Below are 15,444 nucleotides of genomic sequence, written 5' to 3'. Positions count from 1 at the left end.
TAAGCATATCTTTCCTTCCCTTTCTTAAAGTTGATATTAAGGAGAGTGAACTTTAATGAATAGAAAAATTATTCTCTTGACAGACATCTGTAATAGTTAATCTCAAGAGCTGTACTAACATTGGGAAACTTAAAATTCATTTTATTGGTTATTAAAGAAGTAATGAAATTGACCTTTTTCTCTGAAGCTATTTCTCATCATTTTAGTTAATATAGCTAACTGCATAATCCTTCATTTTGCAGGTGAATTATGGGAAGGTCTGTAATGAAAGTAGAAAAGGACTCAAATTCACCATCTCTTGTGGCTGTAATCCAGATTTTGCCTTTGTACCCTATGGGAGTACCATTGCTATTTATACAGTTTTCACAGGAGAACTGATAACTGTGCTTAGAGGGCATTACAGTACTGTTGACTGCTGTGTATTTCAACCTAATTTTCAGGTAAGTGAAGTACAAACAATATTTCAGACAACCTGGAGTATTTATGCAAATTGCCTAACCATTTGCAGAAAAAGTTAGTTTTTCAGGGATTTGCTGTAATAGAAGATCTTGATATAAGAAGGAGTTCTGTGGCCTACGAGTCAATCAAGAAAAGTTTGGCCAGGTTCTTGAGACGGTCATTTATATTTTGTGTTCCTTCCACTGATTGTTCCATCTCACATATATAACTTTTCAATATACTTATAGTAACTTTTTGCTTCTTGTCATTAGTGTCATATTGTGTTAAGGCTTTTGCCTGTTTTCTCTAATACTGAAGAGAAGGCATTTGTTGTTCTCTGAGCTACTTAAGACTAATTAATCATAGTAAGAAAAAAAGTGAAGTTGAGGGGGATTAGTATTCCTATCAGTACTGAGAGACCTCTCAAGTACTTTGCTAAGGCGATCTTGCTCAATTGCCTGCAGTTACACTGATCATGAGGTCTATAAACAATTTGAATGAAGTGCTAAGAACATGCTGAGCTGATTAAATTAATCTGAGAACATTTAATCTAAGAAATACCATAGCATTACAGGGACTTGTGGTGCAAACAGCCTTATTTTTACTTTTTCTCTGCTTTTTTTTCTTTGTGTCTCCCCTATGGTATCTTTTGTAATAAAAGGCCTAAGGATAGCAAAGTTTAATTTATTATGAGATACCTTGCATCAGATTCTTCTCATGGCTTATAACGTGGCAGGATCAGAGTGGTATGTCAGTATGGCTTTTAAGGCTCTTGCATAGTGGCCCTCGGGTACTCAGGATTGTACTTCATATTGCAGTTTCTCCATTCTCATGTTTTTGTTTCAGAATCATCAGGCAGAAGTATCTGAGGCAGAAAGAGTATGTGGATATCTATTAATGACCAATACATATATACAATACGTATAGAAGTGAATCTGGTAGCTCTTGCTTTGAATCCCATACCTTTGACTGAAACAATGTTTTCCAGGTACTAAGATGGACTTCCATGAAAGTTTAAGACTTGTTACAAGTGAAGCAATAGAGCCCAAGCTAATAAGCCTTGTTAGATGTGGAAACCAGTTTTGGCATGAATAGGCAGTACAATACTGGATACACTGAAAGGTAGAATATTCACAGTATAGCTGATACAGATCTTTTTTGGACTGATATTGACTAGTTTAAAAGGCCCTTTGCATTTCTAAGCATAGTTTCCCAACAAAAAGGCTGATGTGTTTATAATAAGTTGTCTTTGATGTTCTTTCTGATAAGCTTAAATCTCACTGTTAATCATGTTTTCCAGACATGTAAATGCAATTTTCCTTATAATGTCTCTGTCGTGGCATTTAAGATCCTTAGAAAAGAATTGCCTGTGTGTGAGCACGAGCACAAGAATTGCATCAACCATTATAGCCATAGGTTTATGTTGACAACAGCTTCATTTGTTTCTCCATTGTGATGCCCAATTCTTTAAGAATTGCCCTTTTCCAGAATTTAGTTCTATATTCTAGGAGTGTGACTGAATTTTCTTTTTCTTCAAATGCTCTGCTTTTAATCGTATTAATGTGTCAATACCAAAGTAGCGGTAGTGTTGTTTTGACTCTGTTCAAACCTGTACTTCCAAATAGCTCATTCTGTCTTTAATCAATTAAATACATTCATCAATCTTTGTATAATTCCATTAGAAATTATGATTTCTCAGATAAAACTCCATTTCTGAGAACACAGATGTCTTCCATATGTTACAAAGTTATCCACAGGTGTACATTTCTATTTTCACTTACTAACTGTAAATAAAATCTGTTTTCCTTGACAAATGTGCTTTCTTGCAGACCATGTTTACTGATGTTGTTTATATTCCTGTATCTTAACTCTACAGTAACAGAATCATTTAATCACCTTTTCCATTGTCTTGTTTAGGATTAAAGAAATGTCAGTTCATTTGTGTCTCTCTCATTCCACTTTTTAGCTCAATTGCAGCTTTGTGGTATTTTAATACATATTAAAACATTATTAATTTAAGATAGAAGCTTTTTTAGAGAACTCTTTAAGTTATGCATCTAATAGTGAAATATATAGTGGATGGCCTTCTAACATTTTTCTTGCTTGTTAACACATTTGAAATTACTAGATTATCCTCATATGAAAAAAAGACTACACAGTTTTGCGTAGTTTCCATCTAGTAGTAAGTCTCTATTATGGTTAAGAGTTGCCTTCACATTTAGCAGTCTTCTAAACTTCTTTAGCTGTCTTTACTCCTGCTGAGGGAATTTTGCCTACCCTCACTCAAAAAAAAAGAAAATTCTAATTGATATTGGTTGCTGCCAGTCCCTCCCATTCTTTTTTTTTCATTAACTGTATTTTAATCACTACCTTTGTTTTGACTCAACTGTAATAGGCTTTAAAAGGAACATAAACTTTGCACCAATTGTGTTTTTGAGGTGACAAGCGTCTTCTGTTTGCTCTGAACCATGTAATCAAATATGATCACAGATACCCATGCAATTAGCTATTTACAGTCCAATGGCAGTAGTTTTCGTCTGTTCTTACGAGGTCCAAATTAATTAGCAGATTTGCGTGGAATATTTTTTCTGTTTGAGATATTTTGTGGAGCTGTCTCCACAGAGTTGTGTGATGTATAGTTAATGTGTGTGTATATGCCTCTTGAGATCCTGGGAAGAGAGCTATAAAATCCACTGCATTATTGTTGGCCTAAATTGTTCTTAGGTAAATATGTCTATAAAGTTAATAAGATGTTAGTCTCGCTGAGTAACAACTGCAGAGTTTTTCTACTTAATAAGAGCCATTAAATTAAGAGGAGGTTTGTAATTTTAAGGGTGGTGTGGAAGAGGAAATCTTCAGTGTGTCATCTCTTAAATTATGTTTACTGTTGTATCAAATATGCTAGATACTGTTGTGCCATATTAGCTGCTTAAAATAATTTAAATAAACAAGACCTATGTTTCCCTTTCGGAAAAAGAAATGGAGTAAAGCGCAAATAACGTAAAATTTTAGGTAGCAGGAAACAATTTTGCTTCAAACGACAGTTACTATTCAAGAAATGCCAGTGACATCTGTAAAGGTATTTGACAAATCCACTGTTAGGCAGTACACACAAAATCTCAAGGGCTGGAAGGGACCTCAAAAGATCATCTAGTCCAACTCCCCTGCCAAAGCAGGCCACCTAGAGTAGGTCACACACAAGCTCATCCAGGTGGGTTTTGAATGCCCTCGGAGAAGGAGACTCAACAACCCATCAGGGCAGCCAGGTAACTCAAAGTTCAATTAGGTTTTATTTGCAATCTTTCTTCAGAGTCCTAAAGCATAACATTGCCATATATTATACTGTAAACATGGGTGGATCTCACTACCTCCTGTTTTGGCACAATAGAAGTCACCATTTCTCGCTGTAATAATTAATTGTAAGTAGTATTCACTCCATGGATATTAACTAAGGATCTTGCAATGCCAGGATCAGAACATAAGACAAGTGGTAATAAAGGTTAAATGGAAGTGTTTTGATGGTGCTACAACGTTGCTCATAAGGAAAGATTTTGGTGTGGAAAGAGGTAGAGTTCTAAGTGATATTCTGTATCCTATCAAAGACAGGAGGCCTGGGTAGAGTACTGCTGATAGCATAAAGTGAGATTTGACCTATACCTTGGTGTAATTTTGACCTGTCTTCTTTTAAGCAAGATAATTAGGATATTTCATGACATTATAAACTCTGATCCTGTATTTTATATGCAAAGAACTTCCTACCATATGTGGGACCAATTTTACAAAAATGATCACATCTGCTCTCTTAAATAAGTTTACCCACATAAATGCATATTTACAGGAACTAGGCATTAAGTTCCTGCACCAGCTGTTATGTCAGTATAATTCATGCAGTTCTAGAATGAAATATAAATAATATGAGAGACTCTGTAAAGACAGAGCTGTAATCATTTATTGAATGTATCTTAAATAATTGTGTTAGTAATGTACGTATATGTACACAGTTGCTACTTTAAATGTAAAAGCCAACATGCTTAAAGCAAGGCTTTCATTCTGTCAGCCTGAAGACAGAAAAAATGTTTCACTCAGGCATTTTAAAGGCATGGCAACACTCAAGAGTTGTCAGACATTGAACATGCAGGAGTATGATTCAAAATGGATGACGTAAGAATATCTTCATTGGTGTTGATTTAAGTAGTACATTGGAAAACAGAAACATTATTAGTACAAAATTTACTACAAAGATATTGCAGTATTTTGCATTAGCAAAATTTCCTGAGTTTAAAGTGACAAAGAACTCTGTATTTCCTTTAATAAAGAACTGAGAAAACTAAGCTATATTTGACTACCAGCTGTTTGGTGTAGAGATTGTTTGCTTCCATGTGTTTGCAGGGTGCCTTGCACAGTGGGATCTCAGTCCTTAGTCATTACCACAATAAATAGAGTTATTTATATTAAAAATAATAAATTGGCCTTTCTGATCTGTGCCTTCCCAACAGGATACAGGCTTCAAATTGTTCTTTATTTGTTCTTTTCCTTCCCTAGGCATGCTGAAACTATGTTTTCTTAATACTTCTTTGTTCCATACATAAGCACTCTTCTGACATGGATTACTAGATGCTTTTGAGGCCTGGCATGTATTAGAAGGGGGCTAGTTAGTAGATCAAGAGAGGTTCTCCTCCCCCTCTACTCTGTGCTCATGAGACTGTATCTGGAATATTGTGTCCAGTTCTGGGCCCCTCAGTTCAAGAAGGACAGGGAGCTGCTGGAGAGAGTTCAGCGCAGGGCGACCAAGATGATGGAGTGGAGCATCTCCCTTGTGATGGAAGGCTGAGGGAGCTGGAGCTCTTTAGCTTAGAGTGACCTCATTAATGTTTACAAACACATAAAGGGTGGATGTCAGGAGGATGGAGCCAGACTCTTCTCAGTGATGGCTAATGATAGGACAAGGGGCAATGGATACAAGCTGGAACATAAAAGGTTCCAAAGAAACATAACGAAAAGCTTCTTCCCTGTGCGGGTGACAGAGCACTGGAACAGGCTGCCCAGGTGGGTTGTGGAGTCTCCTTCTCTGGGGACATTCAAAACCCACCTGGAGGAGTTCCTGTGTGACTTACTCTAGGTGGTCCTGCTCTGACAGAGGGTTGGACTGATGATCTTTTGACATCCCTTTCAAACCTTGTGATTCTGTGATAAACCATCTCTTAAGCTTCCTAACTCTTAAAACGGGTGTCTTCTCAGGATGTCTTCTGAGGATACATGAGGGAGGGAAGAAGAAAAGTGTATTTAAGCAATAAAGTTCATTTATATGTTCATAGTGCTGTTTGAAGTGCAATCAGGGAGAAACATGAAAACTCTTCCATTTATTTTTTTGGCATATTATCTACAATGTTTCCTCAAGATTTTAGTAACAATTACAAATCATATATTTGTCTTTAAATAAATATTTAATGCAATATTTTCCCCCACCATTATAACTATGCCACTGTTCAGTATATTTGTGTAAAAGTAATTTTTGCTTGCTTTCTTAAAGGAACTTTATAGTGGTAGCAAAGATTGCAATATCCTTGCATGGATACCAGCTCTTCGAGAGGCAGTTCCTGATGACATTTCTGAGAAGGTAATAATTTGTGAGTTTGAACTAAAGTTTTTATGAGTGTTGTGTGATGTGAAAATTAAATTACATATTTCACCGTCAAAATTTGTAACAGTTCCTAATTGAAAGGACTATCAGCTGTGGTTTCTGCGCAATAATTTGATAGTCGTGGGGTTTTGAAAGGTTGTTTTCTTTCATAGTCTAGTAAAATCCTTTGCAGACATCTTGTGTCTCACTTAAGTTAAAGTAGTGCTTGTCATTTGACTATCACACTTCAAACTTCCACTTCATCTTCCTTAATTTCCAAACTTAATTTCCAACTGCTGTATTTTATGCTATTTAGGAATTTGAAAGGTGACAAAGACTGTTGATTTTATATTGTTTAAGAATATACTGTGTATAACACAGTAGGATTAAGGATGCTATACTTCATAACCAAATACTGTTGATGCAGAAATATAGTAAAGGAGATTCTAAATTAGCCTATTTCTCTATGTGAGGCACACAGAAATTACAGGGAAGATTGTATGTAACTCTGTTTTCCAAAAGAGTGCTTTCCCTTTCTTTGTATTAGAGCTGGGCAACAAAAATCTCAGTGAACAGTTTGAGGGGGGGGAATTTTGTACTTTAAGAATTGGAATCATTCATGGAATCAGTCTGACAAACTATAGTGATGTTAAAAGAACAGGATATACTAATGTTTTGGCTCAAAGAATACAAAAATTCCCATTTTTTGGATGAGGAGGTGATAAGAAGTGCAAAATTTCTGTAACTTCTTTGCTTTGTAAAACAGCTCATTTCAAAACTAGCCTACTCCTAAGCAAAGAAGAAACAAGTACTTTTAAAGGCTAAATACTTTAAACCAAACATGTGTTTAGATGGCCTGAAATGACAGTTTTTGGTTTAAGGGAGAATTTTGGTGTGAGAGAATTGTTTTTTCTTATTTTGAAAAACAAAAATGAACCCCCAGCAACAAGGTAATTTACCAAGCTCTGATTAGAACTGCCGCTTTGAGTTTTACGTGGTGGAGGTGTGTCATACGTGCCATTGTTTTGAAATTTGCCTTTAACGTTACTTTATTTGATTTTATTATTTTTAATTAAACAAACCATTGAGATTTTTTTTTTTTTTTTTTTAGTCTCTGCCTCAACAGCATTTACATCCAGCATATGAAGACGCATGGAGCAGCAGTGATGATGAAGGCTGAATTGCAATTGTAATGATATAAAACAGACATTCAGGCACTGTGTTCACAGACTTTATCTACAGAATTTGGTGGTGTTAGATTTATTACAAGTGAATTTTTGGTAACCTTCTGTTAGAGCAAGGTCTTTCAGAAATAAGTTTCCACTATTCTCTGTGTTCATTCTTCACTGATACAGTTCAACCTAAAGGATTACTTTTTTGTACTTACCACTTTTATACTTTCCCTTACCATTGCTACACTTTATTCAGTACTGAACAGCTGATAAAGGAAAAATAAAAGCCCTTGGGACCAGCTGATATTGCATTGTTTCTTGTATCACTAATACACAAAGAGATGATATGTTTCCAAGATAAGGAGAATTTTTCCTGAAGGAATACTAGCTCGGGAGTACTTCCAGCTTAATTTTATCATTGTCTAGATAGAGTAGACTACATCCATTTTCAAATGCTTATGTGCAGTGGGACCCAACAGGTTTTTGTGCCTGCACTTTCTCATTAGTTTCTTCATAAATACAGTGTTCACTTCAGAAAGAAGTATAGCTGGGATCATCAATTCAACTATTTATATGGTGACTGCATCAAGTAGTACTCAAATCTGTCCCAGAAAGTGAAGAATAGAAACTAGTTCAATTAGAGGTTTTTTTGCTCCGATTAACAGGTTTTTAAGACTGAATGTATGTATGTAAGAATTTCTCACACTTCCCTAGTCAGCAAGAATTTCTGAGTGAAAACAGGCTTGAAGTACAGTACAAGACAGAGAGTAGACGATATTTCAAGTTAGGAATATCTAATGTACTCCTTCAAAACTGTTTTAATCTGAAAGTGTCCTAATGCCTGCAGTGTTTTTAGAGAGGACCTTTGCATATAGAGGACCCTGCCTTTGAAGATCTAGCCCTGCACTGGCATTCAGGGTGCCAAGAGGAGCTGTGCTTCAGTACCAACCACTTCCAAGGCAGCTCAAACTTGCTATGCTGCCAATATCTCTTCTTCGGTGGGAGTGTAGTGAGCCTCAGATCCTCTCCATCCCTGACTCCAAAACACTGACCTCCAGTCACCCCTAATGGTTTCTGACAGAGTCTACAGGTCGGGCCATTCTCCCTGGCAGTGGTGTAGAGCACATTTTTCACACTTTGTCCCAAGGGCTACTGCAGGTACTGTTTCTTGTTTAAGTTGTTCAAAGGTTTGTTAATTTTCTGGGCCCTATTTGAAATGATTCTTCTTCTGAGTCACATGACAGAGAGGACTTAAAATCTGACTGTACGTTGGAATGTGCATTTCCCACAATGCCTAAGACAGCTTATGCTTCCTTTTTGCTATTCAGTGGAGACATAGCTGTTGTTTGTTGATCACATCCATTGGGAGCTGATGATACCTTGTCATTTTATTCCAAAAAAACTGAATCTGCTGTGCAGATCCCTTGACCTTACATTGTTTTATGGCAAAACTGGCCTTCAGAAGGATTTGAACTATTTTCTGCCCTTTCTGAAAAACTTCTGAGCTGCTCCACACAATGTCATCAATATCGTGCAGGTGTCCAGGAGCCTCACCCTTTTCCAGTGCAACCTGGATCACTCCATGGCAAATGGAGTTTAGCACATCCAGTACAGCAGCACTCAGCAGTGCTGAGACTTCTTTCAGGCCATGGTAGTCTAGTGTCAGTTTCCACTTGTATTACACTTTGGCTATATGGAGATGTTGAGCGAGTCTTTGATCATCTATTGGCTCTTCAGTCATGGAATCAGCTTGTGGATGTGAATCAGAGTCTCAGCTGGTGCAATGTTACAGCCTATGCACTGTTGTGGTACTGATTGGCACCCGCTGTTCTTCAGCCCTCAGCAGCTGCACAGCTGAAGGATCCTCTGAGAGACCAGGTAAGATGGAGAGCTGTTCCATTTCCCCTGTCTCCAAGGCAGCTTTGGGTCCTTGAAGTACCCTCACCTGCAGCAGTTTATGCCAAGGATACATGGGGCCTCTGGGCCAGTCACAGTGAGATGCTGGTACCACTGGTTCCTTGTTAGACTCACTTCAGTGTCTAGCAGTGAGCTGCTGAGATCCTCCTGTCAGCCCAGAAGTACAGCTGCAATCTGCCCCTTCATAGCTGGGATGGCATCAAGGTACATTGTGCGCTGTTGTCCATGTGTACTCCTGAGGGTCTGTCATGCCAGGCCATTGGATCCACAATCCAATAAACCCGCTTGTCTCTCTCCTCCTCCTGGCTGGAGCCAGGGCCCTTCTACTACTGGTCTTCTTAGTCGTTAATCACTTTTTGTAACCATGAATTACGTGTGTTCAAGAAGACCAGAAGTGGGACCAGCCCTTCTGCTCTACCTAGGAAACAGCCCACTGGAGGCCGGAGTGGCATTTTTTTCCAGGAAGAGTCCCCTTTTGTTATTATATTTCCTTGTAACTCAGGTACCTGTGCCTCTAGGGTTGAATTAGATTTTCTATCCTACTTCCTTATGTCCTCTCACCATATCTTCCCCCAATATTCCCCATAGATTGGGCTCCAAGAGAAGACACCCAAGGTATAGGAATGACAACGATGTGGTCGTGCAGGTGAAACTACAGCATAAGCTGGTGTGTGTACCTTCTATATTCTCTCTTCAGCAGAGGAACAGGTGTGCCTGTCTCATCTCCTGATAGCTGACACATGGGCCTGTACAGGTGAGGAATAGGACATATCCTCTTTGAATTACTGGAATTCAGCACCTCGTAGGAACTTCCACCACAGGACTGCTGTACATTGGACTTCATCTGGATCTGTTGGTAACTGTTCATTACCTGGAGCATTGTAGATCACCTTCAGTGATCAGATACTGGATACTTCTCTCTGTGGTGGTCCACTTGTCTGAGTGACACGTCTTTACTGAGAGGGTACCTTTCCCTTATGACTGACAGAAGTCACCTCCAGAGGCTCAGGACTCATGTCCTTTTACCAATCGCCTTGTCAGTGCCCCCTTCCCTAGATAGGGAGCCCAGCTGTGTGTCTTCCCTACCCTCCAGTTCCAGGCTGCTGGCCCCATTATGCCAGCATTGGAGCAGCCACATGAAAATGTGCTCCTCCAGATGGCGGCTGAGATCCTTTCACATTTCCTGCAGCAAACTCAGGGATAGGGATTAAGTGATCATCTCTACTTCTGTCTCTTCTTCCTGTTCTTGTGACCACTCCAATTCACTCTTGTCCCCTAATAAATCAACGGGGGTTTTTGAGTATTTCTTCTTCTCCATAGAGGCAACTGATACTGGCACAGACCAATTCTCTGGCTGTGCTGCAGTGCCTGTTGTGACCAGTGAGCAGCCACAATGCCTGTCACAGTGGGGAGGTAGCACAGTCCCTGTTATGAGAGGTCGAGTAGCCATAGTGCCTGTCAGTCTGTTTTCCTGCCCTTCCTCCTGCGAACGTTGCATAATATCAAGCAGTGTTTGGTAGATACTGGCCAGGGCCCAGCACAGTGTGGTAAGTTGTGCCTCTTAGGAATAGCCACAGCATTTTTCTTTCAAATATTCTATGACTTCATTAGGGTCCTGTGTTTGTTCAGGAGTGAAGTTCCAAACCACTGGAGGTGAGAAGTTCTCTAGACACCTGCCCATGTTCTCCCCCATGCCATTCCACCCATGACTGCACAGCCCTAGGACAGATCTCTGGATGGTATTCTTAAATAACATTTTGTTTAGGAAGGGTGTGGAGTCTCCTCTGGAGACAAAACCTGCCTGGACATGTTCCTGTGCCACCTGGTCTAGGTGGACCTGCTGTAGCAGGTCCACTTCCAACCCCTACCATTCTGTGATTCTGTGATCTCTAAACAAGACCTGAAACACCTTCAGGAGACACAGCAACAAGAGCTTGCTGGCTTGAGCATCCCAAGGACACTGAAAATTCTCACAAGCTGTTGTAGTTGGCCTGAAGGAGAAATGGGAGGTGAAGGAGTGGGAGAAAGTGCTCCCCACTATCTTTCCCATGTGGGGTGTGATTACTGATAAATTCTGAGAGAAGGCAGCCAAGGAATGACAACAATGGCATATAGAAATACCAGTTTAACTTCATGATCAGAGATGTAATCACACTGTAAGTCAACATTACCCAGTACAGCAAAATGATAGATCTGATCCCTCTCCCAGAGGGGATAAACATCACCACAGGGAATAGATAATGCATATAACAATGTACATAACATCACCATGTCAACAAAGAAAGCAATGTTGTGACCAGTGACTAACTAACATAAGAAACAGGCATAACAAATTTGGTTTAGCATGCTCTGGTATGTCCTTAACTCAACCCTTTCGGCCCCATGTTGATGGCCAAAAAGAACTGTTGTGGTTTAACCCCAGTTGGCAACAAAGCACCACACACCCAATTGCTCAGTGCTCACTGCCTTCAGTGGGAGGAGAAGGAGAACTGGAAGAAAAAGACAAAATCTTTTCAGTTGAGATAAGGGCAGTTTAACAGGATGACACAAGGAGAGAAGAAACAGTAACAACAATAATACTTATCAGAGAGTATATGAAATCAGTGATGTACAGTGCCATTTGTCACCATCTGAACCCAATGCCCAGCCTGCTCCAGATCCCTCCTGCCCTCATTCATCTCCCATGGTTATATACTGAGCATGACCTATGTGGTGTTAAATATCCCCTAGTAAGTTTGGGTCAGCTGTCCTGACTGTGACCTCTCAGCTGACTCCATGTCAGCCAAACTCAGGACATTCACTGTCACCTTTCCAAGATAATTGAAAGCAGTCTTGCAGTGAGGTCAGCCACTTGTGGGTACATCTAGTTGAGCACTGTGCACTTGTGCATGTTTAGTTTCTGTAACTATTCCCTAACTTATCCTTCTCCACCAAGGGTACACCTTCCTTGCTCCGGACTTCTGAGTGGTCTGAGGGATGTGGAGTTGCTAAAGTCCAGATTTGCCACTAAAGACGGTGCTGAGGAAGCATGGAGTACCTCAGCCTTTTCTGTGTCCTTTGCCTCTAGTTTGCCTGCAGTGGGCTCACATTTGTTGGGGTCTTCCTTTTGCTGCTGCTGCTCCCCATTCCCTGTGCCATTGGGGGGGAAGGAAAGAGAGTCCTGGCAGGAGGGAGGGTTGGGGAGAGGTGTTTTAAAATTTGGTTTTATTTCTGATCTCTTTGTTCTGATAGTTAGTTAATAAATCAAACTATTTCTCCCCAAGTTGAGTCTATTTTGCCCATGACACTAATTGCAGAGTGATCTCTTTGTCCTTATCTCAACATATAGACCACTCAGTATATTTTTTTTGTCTCCCCTGTCCAGTTTAGGAGGAGGAGTGATATGACTTGGTGGGCACCTGGCACCCAGCCAGGGCTAAACCACCACACTATGTTATGGTGCTCAGAAAGAGTCCAGTATTTAGACATCCAAGCAAAAACCTGGTTCTATTTTTTTTCTCCTGTACACAGGCCTGGAAAAAGTATTAGCACATGAGAATTTAAATATGGTTAATTCCCAGGTATTGGGAAAAACAACACCATGTGCTTACCTCTCTCTTACATGTAGGCTGACAAGGCTAAAAATGTAGGGATTTGTTAGCCACTTATTTTTGCATTGTTTGGATTTGTAGTCAGATCAGGCTTTTCACTGCATATTACATCTGGGTTTTTTTATCAAGAATCACAGAATGGTAGGGTTTGGAAGGGACCTCTAGAGATCATCCAGTCCAGTCCTCTACTAAAGCAAATTCTCCTCAATCAGGTCACAGAGGAATGCATCCAGACAATTTGAATGAGTTCCTCATATACTGAATCAGCTTAGGGACCAGAATGGAAGATTCCTGTCATGGCAAAGCTGAAAAGTTCTTAGATTTGGGACCATTAGTAGAATTGACAGTTACATTTTTATAGTCCTTGTCCTAATTTGAATGGAGATATAGAGACATATGTGTCCACATACATATAAGTATGTACACAAGATATATTTAAATTGCCACTGCTTTGTCACCATTGGAGAATAGTTCTTGGTTTTCTTACTACCTCATTTTTTAATGCAGGTAAAAGTCTAGTACATACGGTTGAAAACTAATCTCTTCATTGCACATAGATCCAGGCTCTGCCACAATGAATGGATAAGCCCATTGTTAGCTTCCTACAAGCAAAATTTGCAGTGCGTGGTCAAGTCAAAGGCATATCAGTTAAACCACGGGAACTATCTAGATATGTATTTCTAGTGTGTAAAACATGGGAGCTGACACAAAGTAGTCCATAAAGCTTGAGTATTGGCCATGTTCTGAGCCACTGAGATGTTTGCTGGGGTTTTGACATCTGAGAGATGTTCTTGAAGGCAGTATACTGGTTTTAGTAGACAGAGGTTAATGCTTATAATATCCAACTAAACAGATGTATGTAAAATGTATCAATAAAGTCCCTTTGTGTGGTTAAAGCTGAGTTATGAAATGGACATGCCTTCTTCCATCCTCTTCTTGGTTTTGTTTTCTTTTAGTCTGTTTTATAGAAACAGTGGGAATGAAGGATAAAAAGGAATGACTGAGAGGCCAGGAATACAGACAAGTGCATAACTACTCCCCACAGCCTCATCCCTTCTAATCGTAACAGTGTGCTGTGTAGTCAGCCTTACCCAGCAACCCACGCGTTTTGCCCAGATGAGAGGTAACTGATGTCATCCACCACGCTGGTAGCGCTTAACAACATCCAGTCCTGCCAAATTCCGCCAAGCCCAAGAGACTGAAGAAAAATATTTGGGGCTATTAAGACAGCTTTCTGTTTACATGTGGAAGAAAAAAAAAATACATAGGCATACAGCTTTGTTCTTAATTTTCATTTTATCACCATTTGCTTTCAAACTAAAGCAGACAAAACCAGAAAACTATGTTTTAGCTTTATGCTAAGAAAGAGACTTTCAGTCAATCACTGAAGTCTTTACACTTGAAAGATTACAAATCCACCCTTTTTCTTGCAGGTCTGGGACAGGGATGCATCCACAATCTTAAACAGGTTTTTTAGCAATATTTTAAGATTAAACAGTAAATTTCCTCATGTTGGGTTGGACATCAAAATCAGCAGTTTAAAACAGCCCAACCAGTTATATTTACAGACATGTTTATAATCTAGAGTAACATGTTTAAGCAAGAATGGGGTAATTTATTCAGCAACAAAAGTAGTATGGTTTTGTTTAACACAAAATAGATTAATGTGAGGGGCAGAGAGAGGGTTATTAAAATACTTTCTTGCTTGTTCTCAGCAGCTATGTTGGAAAGATACTGAGAATTTCCTTTTCTGTTGAGTGCAATGCATTTATTTAACAGGGTACTTGCTTTATACTAGTTACAGCAGAATTAGTAAGAGAATTGTAAGAGAATTTTATATCATATTTTTAGAAAAGTTATCTCAAGAACCAGATACATAATGAAGGAAGAAACAGATGATTCTTTTGATGGAGATTATTGGCAAGAGCAAACTTACATTTGGTAGCCAGCCAGTTCCATTTGTACTTAAAATTTAAAGTTGGTTCTTAATCTTTTCTGTTAGTAGTCCAGGATGGTGTCTGAAGGAGCTGTTGCTATTAATGCTTGCCTGTAATGTCTCACTTTCATCCACACAAATATATCTTGGGCTGTATGGTAGATCTTTAGTCTGTCCATGCTGTTTTAAGAAAGGCAGGCTAGCCTGGGAAAAAGAAAGAGAAAAATGAGAATCCTTTCCTCTGACTTAGGATACGTCTGTTTTACAGGCAGTAGCATAATTACAGAGGTGTGAACTCTAGCTTTTGTGAGCAATCCCACCATCACAGTGCAATATACCTTGTGAGGATGCTGCATCAATTCACCTGTATGGAGCTTAATTCTGCAACAACTGGACTACTGTGTTACTGCATTCAGATGCTTCTTTCCTATGTGCTACAGAAAACAGATACGCTGTGTCAAGAGGACACAATGAGTGCAGCAGTTTGGGGAGTCCATCTTTGCTGTGATAAAAGACACGCTAAGCAGTAGGTGTATGGTAAGAATATGAAGTTCTCGTGTTTTGTGGCATTCAATAGGGAGTGTCTCGTGTTGCTCAACAGTTAATTACTGTTGCTATCACCTCCTACACTGTTCTGTAACACCTCAGGAAATCATCTGATTATGATTCTCATGCTAGTAAACATGAAAAGAAATCTTTGGGGACTTTACAAAACAGTAGGTTTGAATGAGGCTCTCCTCTTTTGCCCACCACGATTTCCTCCAGATGGAG

At 39.4% G+C, this 15,444-nt stretch overlaps 1 protein-coding gene across 4 annotated transcripts in view; it reads left to right on the top strand.

The window, feature by feature from the left end:
- The window catches only part of ERCC8 (ERCC excision repair 8, CSA ubiquitin ligase complex subunit), a 38,709-nt gene extending 31,175 nt beyond the window's left edge, over positions 1-7,534 (top strand). For all 4 annotated transcript variants that reach the window (XM_062019126.1, XM_062019124.1, XM_062019125.1 and 1 more), the window contains 3 exons: positions 243-440; positions 5,969-6,055; positions 7,170-7,534. In XM_062019126.1, coding sequence (XP_061875110.1) covers positions 243-440; positions 5,969-6,055; positions 7,170-7,238 — 354 coding nt within the window. In that variant the 3' untranslated portion in view covers positions 7,239-7,534. The remainder of the gene's footprint in view (positions 1-242; positions 441-5,968; positions 6,056-7,169) is intronic.
- The last annotated feature ends 7,910 nt before the right edge of the window (positions 7,535-15,444 follow it).

Source organism: Colius striatus, chromosome Z (assembly GCF_028858725.1).
Source record: "Colius striatus isolate bColStr4 chromosome Z, bColStr4.1.hap1, whole genome shotgun sequence".
Classification (NCBI taxonomy): domain Eukaryota; kingdom Metazoa; phylum Chordata; class Aves; order Coliiformes; family Coliidae; genus Colius; species Colius striatus.
This window is presented reverse-complemented; position numbering and strand designations above follow the sequence as displayed.